The following is a 14,097-nucleotide window of genomic DNA, read 5'->3' as shown; positions in this document are numbered from 1 at the left end:
AGGTGACTATAAACTTAAGCTGTCAATATTATGTAACTGCTAGCAATGCTGATGCAGTCTTACACCACATTAGAAATAGAAGAATGTCCAGATATCCTGGGACTGTTAATTCTGACTATATAAAGTTGATGATAAACAATTTGTTTTGTGTCCTGGCTGCCCCATTTTAAGAAAAGTATTAGTGAATGAGGGATAGAGTATATAAAGAAGCAGAACTGAGTATAGAGCCTGGAAAAGAGAAGACTTAAGGTACTGGTAATAGGTGTCTAAAAATGCCCTAGTGACCGACTTTCAATAAAAGGAGTAAACATATTCTTTGTCCAAATTGCAAAATTTAAAACAGCAAAAAATTAGAGAGCGATATGTATTTAGACTTACTAGCACAAAGAGAGACTTGGCACTGAATAAGATTATTGATGAGTCAGTGAAGAAATTTTCAACTGTTTAATAGTGGAGCAAATTGTTTTCAAAATGTTGATCTCTGTACCTGGAAGTGTTCAGGAAAAAGCTAGATAATGTCAGATACTGTGTGTAGGATTACTCCAGTTTAGCAGAAGGTTAAACTGGGAAACTTGGCCTTTTCCACAGCAAAAATTGTGTGATTCCATGTCAAATAAGTTTAGACCTCTTGAGAAAATAAATTTTATTTTTAATTCTTATTGCTTTTGTTTTAATCAAAAGTGATACATGTAGACTGAAGAAAACGTTAAAAATACAAAGGAAGTATAGAGAAAATTAAAATTACAACTCCAAAGTAATCACTTTTAGCATTCAAAATAGTCACTCTTTAGCATTTCTATAGTATAGCTCTTCAATCTCTTTTCTAAGACATATATTGATAATCCTCGAATATAAATGATGCCCTGTTTTTGCATTAATTAAGATCTCAAATGAATTTTTTAATTTAAATATTTTAAAAATTATGTTATACGGTTATATCTTATTTTAGGAATTTTGCTTTTTTTACATTTCAAATCTTATAAAACAATTTTATTCAAACTCTATATGCATCTTTCACATTTGTGACTGTAATAATAAAGCTACTTTTTGAACCATCTGTCAGAGATTTTTAGGTTGCATTCACCTAAATTTTTTGTTATGAAGCACTTTTTGAACCCGCTCTTATGAGGACACTATCGGAAAGTCTGCACGTACTCACTTACATAACATAACAACTTTTATTTTCTTTTGTAACATAGGTATATGTTTATTATCTATACAATATGGTGGATTGCTTTTTGAGGGGCAGCTGGCCAATGAGGGGATCCAAACCCTTGACCTTGATGTTATAACATTTTGCTCTAAGCACCTGAGCTAACCGGCGAGCCTTCTGGATTCCTTTTTAACATGATCTCTAAAAGGCTTATATACAGTGACATCCAGCCCTTGCAAGTGTAGATTCTTAACATCAGGAACACTAAGTTAACGTTAAATTTCTTTGCCTCCTTTTTTACCTCTTCTGTGAGGTGACATTGAAGTTTCATAAACCAGTATTGATTGAGGTTTTTTCATAATAAGTGTATTTTCCAAAGAGTACTTTGTAGTTCAAAATAAACTAATCGAAAAAGCCCTTTGTCAGCTATGTGACTTGGTAAAATCAAATACAACATGCTTATGATGTATAGATTTTGGAGAATAAGTTTCCTTATATTCAGGCATATTTGGTACATACTCTTCAGTGTGTGCATGCGTGCACATGTATGTGTTGATCACAAAAAAGTTCAATTCCTTTGTTCACATGTGCCATTTTTTTAAATAATTACATTTGATTCATTAGTCACCAGCTAAAATTTTCCATTATTTCTAAAGAAAATAAAATTTAAAAAAACTAAATTTGTTGTTCTGTAAATTTCTAAGCTTTTTTAAAAACCAAGGTGAAATTCACCTAACGTGATTAAACATTTTAAAGTAAACAAGTCAGTGGCATTTAGTATATTTGCAATGTTGCGCAGCTGCCCCCTTTATTAAATTCCAAAACATGTTTATTGCTCCTAAAGAAAACCCTGTCCCATTAACCCTCCCAGCTCCTGGCAACCACCAGTTTATTATCTGTCTCTATGGATTTACCTATTCTGCATATTTCTAGTATAAATGGAATCGTACAATATGTGACCTTTTATGTCTGGCTTCTTTCACTCTTTTCACATAAAGTTTTCAAGGTTTAGACACGTAGCATATATCAGTACCCATTCCTTTTTATGGCTGAACAATGTCCCATTGTGTGAATATACTACATTTTGCTTATCACTCATCTGTTGATGGACATTTGGGTTGTTTCTACCTTTTGGCTATTGCGAATAGTGCTGCTAGGACCATTCATATAAAAGTATTTGTTTGAATACTTGTTTTTGATTCTTTTGGGTATTACTGAATCACATGGTAATTCTGTGTTTAACTATTTGAGGAACCACCAAACTATTTTCCATGGTGGCTGAACATTTTACATCCCTACTAGTGATAGACAAGATTCTAATTTTTCCACATCCTTGCCAACACTTGTTATTTTACTTTTTAAAAAAAATAGCCATCCTGGTGGGTGTGAAGTAATATCTCATTGTGGTCCTAATCTTATTTCAGTATCATGAATCAGGACCTGATAAGTGCTGTTTATCTACCTTCTAATTACATTCTTAAGACAGATTAACATGAAAATAAATTGGCTTAGATTTTAGAATATGGTCTTGAAAATATTGGAAGGACTTTTATGAGTGGGCAGTTTTTATACTGTTAGCTCATAGAATGAACTAACTATAATGTCCTTAGAAACCTCCCAAATTGTTATAATACTTCACCTTTGGCACATGCCTTTTTAAAGTAAATAAAAGGCTTAGTTTAAAGAAGAGAAAATAATTTAGTTCAAACTTTATCCATATATATCTAATACTTATAAGGATTTTTAAAAGACTGAAGTTTTATTTTGGTATTTTAAAATGTTGTATTTGGCCTGTATATCAAATATAAATATGGTTCTGTGTGTGTCTGAGTGTACATATGTTTTTGAGAGTTTGAAGAGTACATGTACATATATGGACGTTGGGTGTGTAGACATAGTGTGCAGTTTCAGTGGCTATCAGAGTGTTTATTTGGTGCTGTGAATATCAGTGAAAACGAGGTACATGAATCTTTGTACCTATTCAAGTCAACCCTGTAAATATATCCATGGAATCATTTTTCATCATACTAAATGTATTAAACTGACAGTGCCATCATTTTGAAATATGCCCACCTGCATTTGTTTTGTTTTGTTTTGTTTTTAGGTTTGAATATGCCATGTGTAGCTGCCATTCTGAAACTGGGCTGTGATCACATAGTAATGCTTTCTTTCCGTCCTTCTAATCACTGTTGTTCTTGAATAGTGTTTCTGTATAAGCACACAGCTGTCCAGGGAAGAGGTGTTATTTAGTGTCATTCTATTTGATACTCTATATTCTGATTTTAGAGCACTGTTTCCAAATGGTGATATTGTTTTCTAAGGCAAAGATGTAACTGTTGTGCAGATGCAACATTACAGCTTAATAGTAATTAATGGATGATCAGAATAAAACTGGGTATTTCAAGGGATTGAAGAAGGAGAACCAATCCCCTAGTTGGTTGTATAGCTAGAGAGAATCCGGAGATGGAAACATTGTTGGGGGACAAGTTTGCGGGGGATTAGTGAGCTTCTGCTGTAGACAGTATAGAGCCTTCCTCCATCTTCACAATAATTTTTTTTTTTTTTTTTAAAGATGACCAGTAAAGGGATCTTCTTAACCCTTGACTTGGTGTTGTCAGTACCACGCTCTCCCAAGTGAGCGAACCAACCATCCCTATATAGGGATCCAAACCCGCAGCCCTGGTGCTGTCAGCACCACATTCTCCCAAGTGAGCCACGGGCCGGCCCCTATCACAATAAATTTTCATTGACATCTGTTAGGATAATCCCTAATCCACATATAGAAGGTACTCAAAGAATGTTTTTTTTTTTTTTTTTTTCCTTTTTGTCTTTTTTACTGACCGGCAACAGGATCGCAACCCTCGTTGTCGCGCCCACACCGGGGACCGGCAACAGGATCGCAACCCTCGGTGTTGCGCCCGCACCGCGCTCAACCAGTGAGCGGGAACCAGTCTCCACATGGGATCTGAACCCTCGGTGGGAGCGCCGCTGCGCTCCCAAGCGGCACACTCTCCAGTGTGCCACCGGGCTGGCCCTCAAAGAATGTTTGAATGAGTAACATGTACCATTTTAAATAAACACAGTATTCATTAATTCATGCAACCAGTATTTATCGGGCATTTCTAGTTTTCCTTCTAGTTGTTGTTACTGTTTTAATTAGTAAAGTAAACGTGCCATATGAACAGAACTATGAAGATTAAACACTTGGGTAAAATATGAGGGTACTTCAAAAAGTTCATGGAAAGATTTGCATTATCTTTTAATTACACTTCTCCACAAACTTTGAATTACCCTTGAATAGTGTTGTATTAAAGTAAAGCTTACAACAAAGCAAACTGCAATTTGATGTTTGCTACTGTGCCATGGAGTAATTAGCCATAAATGGTAATTAGTATTCCTTTCATATAAACACAAGAAGTAGTTCCATGATCAGCTAGAGAAAGAAGAGAGATGAATAGATATGGGACAAAACTTTGAGATCCTTCTGGTCTCCTAAATCCATAACTCAGGGTAATGTCAGACCTCTCATTTTTCTAGCACTGGGTCTTCAGTTTTCTAGGACCCCCTAAGTGACAATATTATCTTCATTCAGACATTGGAAACAGGACAAACCTTGATACACCTCCATCTCTCCCTTTTCTCTTTCATACGTTTTCAGAGGTTGGACATAGCTGAAGCAGGTGGAAGCAGGAGAGCCCAACAGAGATCAATATATTCTTATTTACCAATTCATTGCCTATTCCATGGCTGGAATATATCAGGGGATAAGTTGTTTCGTATGTTTGTACAGCCCCAGAGAAGCGCCCATAGTCTGTCCCCATAAAAGGTACAGACTTGTAGTGGAAAGAATAAGAGCGCAAGAGGGAAAAAACTATGACAGTTAAGAAGCTCTCAGAAGTAGAGATGAGGAAACAGATGGAAGCAATGGATCTTAAAGAATATCTATAGTTAAGGAAGAGAAGAAGGACATTTGGATATAGAAGTTGGAGGCATGTAGAACTAGGAGTGATTGCCCATTTTAGAATTCTTAACATTTATGGTGTTAGACTTAAAAAAGTTCACACATGAACACACCCATGTCTCTAGGATCCTGGTGGCTTCCTTTTCTTATTTACTTTTTCCTCTCTTCCCCTTCATTAGTTACCCCTCTCTCCCTATTCAAGACCAAAATGACAGTCTGCTACATAAAGAAAAGAGGATTGCTTTCTTTATACATACCCTTACCCAGACTAAGACATAAAACCACCATGGCCCTCAACTGGGCATGCAGAAACACATAAGGATGAGTGATCTGATAAGAAAGAGTAAACAAGTGGGAAAAAATTAGCAGCATGGGCTATAAGGAAAGCGATTAGATGTTGGGCACATGGTCAGAGATCTTTTAATTGGAAAGTGCTCCTATCCTAAATAGGCTGAATGCTTTTCTTGCCAACTTGGGTGTTCAGTTTCCCATTTCTGTTTCTGTTGATCAAAGACAATTGTCTTTTACCTCTTTTTCCTGGTACCTAACACATTGTTTAATGCTCAGTATTGTTAGGTGGGTGGATATGGGGATAGGTAGATAGATGGTTGGATGGATATTAAAGAAGCCTTTCTATTTTAGGAGATTTTAATTTTAGTTGAGATGGTAAATCTGAATTTCTTTAAGGTAAATGAGGAGTAACTATCAGGTATTGTAGAAATGCTTTTTTTATTCCTAGAACTGTAAAGTCATTAGTCATGGCAGTTACCAGGAATTCTCTTGCTTTCCTGGGTATAAAATTGTGGGTTAAAATAGGACTGATTTGAAATAAAGTGGCATAGAATCTTCCTGTTTCTCAGTGAGAACCAACACAGCTACTAAATCTGATTGTTAGAAAACATCATCTCTTAGAACCTGATAATTAGGGCAGTGGTTTTCCAACTGTCTTCCCAGGGAAGACTATTATTTGATGAGCGGGACTTAAAGGAAAAAGATAATAAATAGTCTTCTCAGTTTTAAGCCTATCATAAATCTTGGCATCAGTTTATTGCTTTTCTTTACCAGAATTATGGTATCATTTAGTATCTAATTTAGTACAAAATTTATTTCGGTACTACATTGAATAAATCAATATTGACAGAGGCTCTGCTCCAGAGAACATTTTAAAACTATTGCATTAAAACACTATTTCCCATGCTAGGGGCTTAGAGGGAGGAGTTAATAGGGAGTGACTGTTTAATGGGTTTGGGGTTTCCCTTTTGGGTGATGAAATTGTTTTGGAGCTAGATAGAGGTGATAATGGTACAACATTTTGAGTTTACTTAATGCCACTGAATTGTATACTGTAAAATGGTTAATTTTATTTTATGTGAATTTTACCTTAATAAAAAATAACCACTACTTCCCAACTTTTTTTAGTCAATACCATATCTGTGAATCGTTAAAATTTATGCTGTAGCTCAGAGGATAATGTCTTCTTGTAGCTAGTATGGTCATATAATAATTCCGTCAAACTTTGACACTATAGTGAAAATGAGCACTCACAGGTTAAATGCTGGAATAACAAGCATAAACTGGGATTATCCCAGGCAGACTGGGAGAACAGTCACATTATCTAAAGCTAACACCAGATGCTTATATATATGAGCTCACCACCACTACTTGCCATCTGTTTACATCATTAGATACAATATTATCTTAAAATAATTTCTTAAGGCTCCTGTACAGAACTTGATTCTTTAAAGAAAGCCAGTCTGTATATAGTTGACAGAGATAATCTTCCCACATGCAGCTAAAAAGCCTATTTCAAACTTTTAATAAGTAACAAATAATCTTACTGAGTTAAAAATAGAATTGAATAAGGAAATTTTTATTTTTATTTATTTATTTATTATTTATTTTATTTTATTTTATTTTTTGTCTTTTTTTTTTCCCCCGTGTCCGGCAACGGACCGCAACCCTCAGTGTCGCACCCGTACCGGACCGGGACCGGCAACAGGATCGCACCCCTCGGCGCTGCGCCCGCCCCTCACTCAGCCAGTGAGCGAGAACCAGTCTGTATGCGGGATCCGAACCCTCGGCGGGAGCGCCGCCGTGCTCCCAAGCGGCGCACTGTAGCAGTGCGCCACCAGGCCGGCCCAAAATTTTTATTTTTATTTATTTATTTATTATTTATTTTATTTTATTTTTTTTTTTTTTTCCCCCGTGTCCGGCAACGGACCGCAACCCTCAGTGTCGCACCCGTACCGGACCGGGACCGGCAACAGGATCGCACCCCTCGGCGCTGCGCCCGCCCCTCACTCAGCCAGTGAGCGAGAACCAGTCTGTATGCGGGATCCGAACCCTCGGCGGGAGCGCCGCCGTGCTCCCAAGCGGCGCACTGTAGCAGTGCGCCACCAGGCCGGCCCAAAATTTTTATTTTTAATAAAAGCAATGAGACTTTAAACAGGAGTTTCTTAAATCTTGTTTTCACTAGTGTCTAGATTAAGTCTTATCCTCCACTGGCTCATAAACAATCGGGTAGGTTGGTCTATACATCCAGCTGTACATGCATATTCATACAGACACACACACACTGCACACGTATTCTCTTTGCCGTGACACCATCACCCTCAATTCCTGTGGTCAAATACTGCCAGAGTAGGATGGCAAAACCTAATAGATTTAAGTTAATGAAAGATGGAAACATCTCTTTTTTAAGTTTTAATTGATAAATTGTAATTGTACATGCTAATGGGGTAAAATCTGATGTTTTGATACATATATGTGGTGTAAAATCGGGTCAGAGTAGTTAATGTAACCATCACCTCATGCATTTATCATTTCTTTGTGGTGAAAACATCTTATTAATATGCTTACTCTTAAATTTTTGGCCACCATCTTTCCCTCAGATATATTTAGTTATTAGAAATATCCTAATTTTAGATAGTGCCTTTGTTATGTATTACAACATTTATCTGGGCTTTCTCTTCAACTCGATTACTAGGTCATTGATTTAGTTTGACATACAGGTTTATCGTCTTTGTTTTTTTTTTGTTTGTTTGTTTTTTCCTTCTTCTGTTAAACTGGTGTTTTAATGTAGTGTCTTATGTTTATTTTTACCAATAACGTGATGTTGCATGCAAAGTTAAGAGTGGGCACTAATATTTATATCTTATCTTCTCTAGAACTTTCAAGTAACCCACCACTGGCTACCATCCTTATTCCTCCTCATGCTAGGATACAAGGAGCTGCTTCAACCCCTACAAATGCCACAGCAGCCTCAGGTGAGGACATACACGTTTCTTCTATAAAAATATATTCTGTTTTTTAAAAAATACATATGAATAGCTTCCATTTCATTTCATTTGACGAGTGTGAACACCTTCAAGTATCAAAAACACAGTACAGCCAAATGAGTAAATGTGGAAAAATGTTGGTTTATTTCCAAAAAATACAAAAGTACCCCACAAATATATATAAAGCGTAAATATCTTCTTATAATGTTGAAGTGTCACCTCAGTTGTTATTTTAAAAGTCATGCTTTCCATATAATTTCTTGATTAATATGTATCAAATGAGATGCTTTCCATATAATTTCTTGATTAATATGTATCAAATAAGATGCTTATTAAGCAGGAAATAATCTGTACAAATGTAATGTTACTGAAGGTAATTCATGTTAGTTCCGTCCCTCTGAATATAAATTATATTAGTATACTGGAGAGGCAAATTTTCAAAAAGTATTAAATATAGGTTGGTGTAATTTTAAGTCATTTGAAAGGGCTAAAACTGTAGTGTAAATAAATTTAACTAAGATTTAGATCAAAATGTGACTAGACTCTCATCCACCAAAAAAAAAAAAATCCCACATGGACTCCCAGGGTAGAGCTAGGGTGTGCTGCAGGTCTCTTGGCCAGCTCATGGTGGGGACTGATTTAGTGAGAATCACTGTCCTTATAGATATTCTAAAATACCCAACCCTTGAGTGAATTGAATTTCCTCTAAAGAATGGCTGGATGTTGTTTAAAATGAAGTTAGTGGGCCGGCCCGTGGCTCACTCGGGAGAGTGCGGTGCTGATAACACCAGGGCCACGGGTTCGGATCCCCTATGTAGGGATGGCCAGTTAGCTCACTGGGTGAGCGTGGTGCTGACAACACCAAGTCAAGGGTTAAGATCCCCTTACCGGTCATCTTTTAAAAAAAATAAATAAATAAAAATAAATAAAAATAAAAATAAATAAAATGAAGTTAGAAACAGAATAGGTAGTATAACTAGGGGCTCAGAATTTGGTACCCTTTTCCCCCCCCTATAAAAAGCAGGTGGCAGGAGCTGGCCCTGTTTTCATTATATCGTCTGTTACATTGAACTGAGTTTAAACAGATGACCCATTTTTGTGTAAGGGAGATAAAATCTTTCATTACTAGTTCTTAGCACTCAATAGTAAAGGTCAAAATTTAACTCCTGTTATCTGAAACATTGTTGTTTATTTCTGTTCAATCTTAATCTTTAAAATGTTGCTAATAAAGATTAAAACCAGTTCATTCTAGTCCACGTCCTACCTTCCTTCGAGAAAAAGTCTGGAAAGAAAGGTCTCTTTTCTAGTTCCAGTTCCATTAGCACATACTACCTTGAGAAAGCCATTTGAACTTTATTAGTGTTAGTAGTGTCTTATTTGTTTTCTCAATCTGTAAAATTGAGTGGTGATGCTGTCCTAAAGTAACATTGCAAAACTCAAATGTGTTTTGAAGTGTGCTTTAAAAACTTTTAATGTAATTTTTTTTAACTGCCACCTATTTAGAACAAAGAATTGCATAGATGAGTGGTTAATAAACTTAATACGTCACTGGCCCAGGTTAGATTACATTGATTTTTCATAGCATAAAATAAGCCTGAACTAATACATTTACTTATTGAGCTGGTTCCAGGAGTTTTACTAGAATTGCTTTAAAGTATATATAAAAATGAGGGCTGGCTGGTTAGTTTAGTTGGTTAAAGCGTGGTACTGATAATACCAGCTTCCAAAAAAAGAGAAAAAGAAAAAATTATGATTGGTAAGTTTTGGGTAGTTTAAAGTAGTTTTCTTTCTGTCTTTTTTTTTTTTTTTTTTTTTTTTTTTTTTTTTTTGTGACCGGTAAAGGGGATCGTAACCCTTGCCTTGGTGTCGCCCGCACTGCGCTCAGCCAGTGAGCGCACCTGGCCATCCCTATGCAGGATCTGAACTGGGTCGGCCCTAAAGTAGTTTTCTTAATATGAGATACCAAACTAGTTAATAATTGTGACTCAAGTTTTTGGGCAAAAAACCAAGGAACCTAGTATAACCTGATTCCTATGTTACTTTGATACGGGTTACAGCAGTTACCAAGAAATATTTTATTGCTATATGTATATTCATAGAGCTATTGAACTCAGATTTCAATATCAAAATGGAAACCAGCATTGGACGTTGACTCCAAAGTTGAAGTAAATCAGGGTATGAGGAAGTCAGAATTTCTAATCACCTACCCTAGCTACATCACCACAATAATATACCCCAACATGCCCCGGGGTGAATTAATCACAATATGAACCTCTAAGTAACTGAATTAGTTGGCTTACTTGATTTAAATCAATGTAATGGAACAAATAAAGGGTGGGGGCAGGGAAGAAGACAGAATAACCACAAAAATTCCTTGAACTATTTAAGTCAAGGGAACAGATAGGACATGGAAGGGGAGGGGAAGGGGGAGAGGAACGGGTAAAGGGGCATGAAAATCAACTACAATGTATTTTGAGAAGTCAAATAAAAAAATAAGTTAAAAAAAATCAATGTAATGGAGAACATACATCAAAATAGTGAGGATTTTAGAAATGGGGTCACTTTTAGTTTATGACAAAACCATATCAATAAGAAGCAGAATAATACTATACTATTTTCAACAAAGAATGTGCCTCCTAGTCATCTAAAAATGGTTTTAGATAACTAAAATACAAGTTCACAACAGAAGCATAACTCTGAAATTATCATCTGATCTGTTAAAATACCGTTCCTACTGATGTTCAGCACCACTGCAGTTCAGGTTTTGTCAAGTGTGTTTGTGTCTAGTGCAAGATCATCAGAATACAGAGACCTAGGTAACTGTCTAGGATGCTATTTATGTTGCTTATAAGCTGGCTTTAATAAGAATGGAGTTTTCTGACATTTATGTTGACCTGGGAGCAAAGCTCAATCCTAAAGAAGGTGGAATAAAAGCAGAGGAATAAAGCAGATTGACAAAGATGCCATCAACTGTGATTATACTGAGTATATTATCATGAAATAAGCTTCGGATTTTACTCAGTTATTGTTGGTAGCCAAAGTGTATTAGTCCGTTTCTGTTGCTTAAAACAAAATACCTGGAACCTGGGTAATTCAGAAGAAAATCAAATTTGTTGCTTGCAGTTTCAGAGGCTGGGAAGTCCAAAGTCCAGGGAACACATCTGGTGAGAGTCTTGGTGATGGCAGCAGTAACCCAGTGGTCTCACATGGCAGAAATGGCAGATCAGAAAGAGAGAGAGAAATGTGCTCTTCTTTTAAAGCCCTCAGAACCACACCCCTGACCATTATTAATCCATTCACTATGGCACAGGCCTAGAATCCTGGAATCAATCACCTCTTCAAGGCCCCACCTTTCAATTACCATAATAGAATTTCCTGTCTTCAACAGTGGGGATTAAGCCTCAGTGAGGTTGGGGGTACATCTATTCTATAGCACAAAGCTATTAAATGGCTTTCACATATTTAGGTCTTATTAAATTATAAATACGTTATAGGCAGGAACTTACTTATTCTCTATATTGCTGCTTCTAGAAAAGCAAAGAAAATATTCAGATTGTGGCCTAAAATCATGTTGTAGTTATTCTGAGACTATATAGTTATATAGTTAGTTATTCTCTAGGTTCTCCAAAAAACTTCTATTAGTACAGTGAAATATCACAGTAATAGTTACTTTTTCATCTTTCTTGAAAATGGTAAAGAGGGTGCGTCTGTTAAGTTTGATGACATTGACACTGAGGAAACTATTTTTGCAGATGTTTCAAACTTCTTTCCTTGTGTTCAAGGTTCAGGTAGTGACTGCAGGTGAATTGGTGAAAACATGTTGGAAAGCATGACAGTGTACAGCAAGAGCCATCAGAGTTCATACTTTTAGCTTCACTAACCCTATACGTTTTAGTTCACTAATCCCAGTGATCTTTACTTCAAGATAAATCTAGTACAAGAAAAAAGCTATGTACACAGATAGGAATCACATAATTTGTACAATAACAAATTATAACAAAATAACAAAATTATGTATGTGACAAAAAAGAGAGTCAATCTGATCTGAAGAGTCAACAGTAGGAAATTGTTTTAATACATTGTGGAATCTCCGTTTAAAATCAGCTATTATGGCTGGTGCACTCACAGGCTGAGCGTGGTGCGGACGACACCAAGCTGAGGGTTGAGATCCCCTTACCGGTCCAAAAAACAAACAAACAAAAAAAAACAATTATTATGAAGCTTGTATTGTAGACATTTGTAGAAATATTCATGCTGAATTTTGTGGATAAAATTTTAAAATCTTATGTATGAACCATGTTGGTAACTATGCCAAAGTGTGTATTTGCATGTGGATAGGGACTAGATAGAAATATACAAAAATTAAAACAGTAGGGTAAAATTAGTGAGTAGGGATGTTGATTTTTCCCCCCAAAAAAACTTTCACATTCTTTTAAAATTGTGTTTAAAATACTTAAATATTTGGGGGCATTATAGTTGATCATGTCTGTGACTGACATAAGACCCTCTTGAAAATTACACATACTTCTCCATAAAGTGTAATTTCTTATTTTGTTCTTTATATAGATATAAATATAAATCTGATTTTCTCCATAGCCCCAGTGGATCATTTCATTCACTTCATTTGGGAGGCTATTCTTCTAGACCATGTACAGTAATAAATCTCAAGATGTTATAGTTTTACTAATCAAATATGAACCACATTAGAGATCATCTTGTCCAATGTCAATGAAAAGTGTTAAGCCCCCTGACCAGGTAAAATGACAGGGAAGAAAGACCTTATGCAACTCTTCCCATGAGTCCCTTGGACTCTGGTCCAATGTTGACTGTGAAATGTGGTAGGGCATTCAACTAAAGCAGTTTTCTGTCTTTATCTGTTTAATATATTGGTCTTCTGGGTAAGGTTTCTTTCAGTGCAAGGTTCTGCTATTTAAAACGAATTTGAGGACCACTGATTTGAGTTCACCTCTCTTATTGTCTACTGAGAGTGGTCATCTTTCCCATGGTTACGTATATTCAATAACTGGAAGCTCTATTACTGCAAGAATGAGCACATTCCATCTTTATATCACCCTGAGTGTTAGAAAGTTTATCCTTCTTTCACCCGGAAATTTATTCCCCTGTACCTTCTTCTACTCAGTGATCCTACCCTAGGGTTTTACTTGTACAGAACCAACCAAATCCTTCCATGCAAAATTCTTTCAAATTTTGATTGTGCTCTCCATATTAATGATAATTTTATTCTTTTTTTATGTTATACACAGTCGAATCTGTAATAGTTGAAGTGATTTAAACTTCTTGTTATAATTTAGCTAGAATTAATAATTAAAAATTGCAAAGCATGCCAAAGCTTTTCTGCTCTTGTGAATATAGAGAAAGGTATCATTTGTAAAAATGAACACATGAAACCTAAAACCCCTTAAAAACGTTTCATAGTGTATGTTTTGCCATGTTTTAAAAATGTTGACTACATTTGTTTTGTTAATACTGCAAATCCTCATTTTCTTCCTTTGTAGTTTAAACAAAATTTGATAACCTATGTAGGCACCAATACTGCTTTTTTAAAAAAAAGTAGCAATTTTACTTTTACAGAGGCATTGAGCAGAAAGTATAGATAGTTCCCATACCCTTCCCCCACCCACAGGTACAGTTTCTTCTTTTATTGATATGTTACATTAGAGTGGTACATTTGTTACAATTATGAA

At 35.9% G+C, this 14,097-nt stretch overlaps 1 protein-coding gene across 2 annotated transcripts in view; it reads left to right on the top strand.

The window, feature by feature from the left end:
• Positions 1–14,097, top strand: part of GSK3B (glycogen synthase kinase 3 beta) — a 223,657-nt gene that overhangs the window by 193,865 nt on the left and 15,695 nt on the right. For both annotated transcript variants that reach the window (XM_008578782.1, XM_008578780.1), the window contains one exon: positions 8,282–8,380. In XM_008578782.1, the coding sequence (XP_008577004.1) occupies positions 8,282–8,380 (99 nt within the window). The remainder of the gene's footprint in view (positions 1–8,281; positions 8,381–14,097) is intronic.

The sequence above is a fragment of the Galeopterus variegatus genome, unplaced genomic scaffold (genome assembly GCF_000696425.1).
Source record: "Galeopterus variegatus unplaced genomic scaffold, G_variegatus-3.0.2 Scaffold1756, whole genome shotgun sequence".
Classification (NCBI taxonomy): Eukaryota; Metazoa; Chordata; class Mammalia; order Dermoptera; family Cynocephalidae; genus Galeopterus; species Galeopterus variegatus.
Note: the sequence above shows the minus strand (reverse complement) of the source record. Positions and strands in the feature narration are given on the sequence as shown.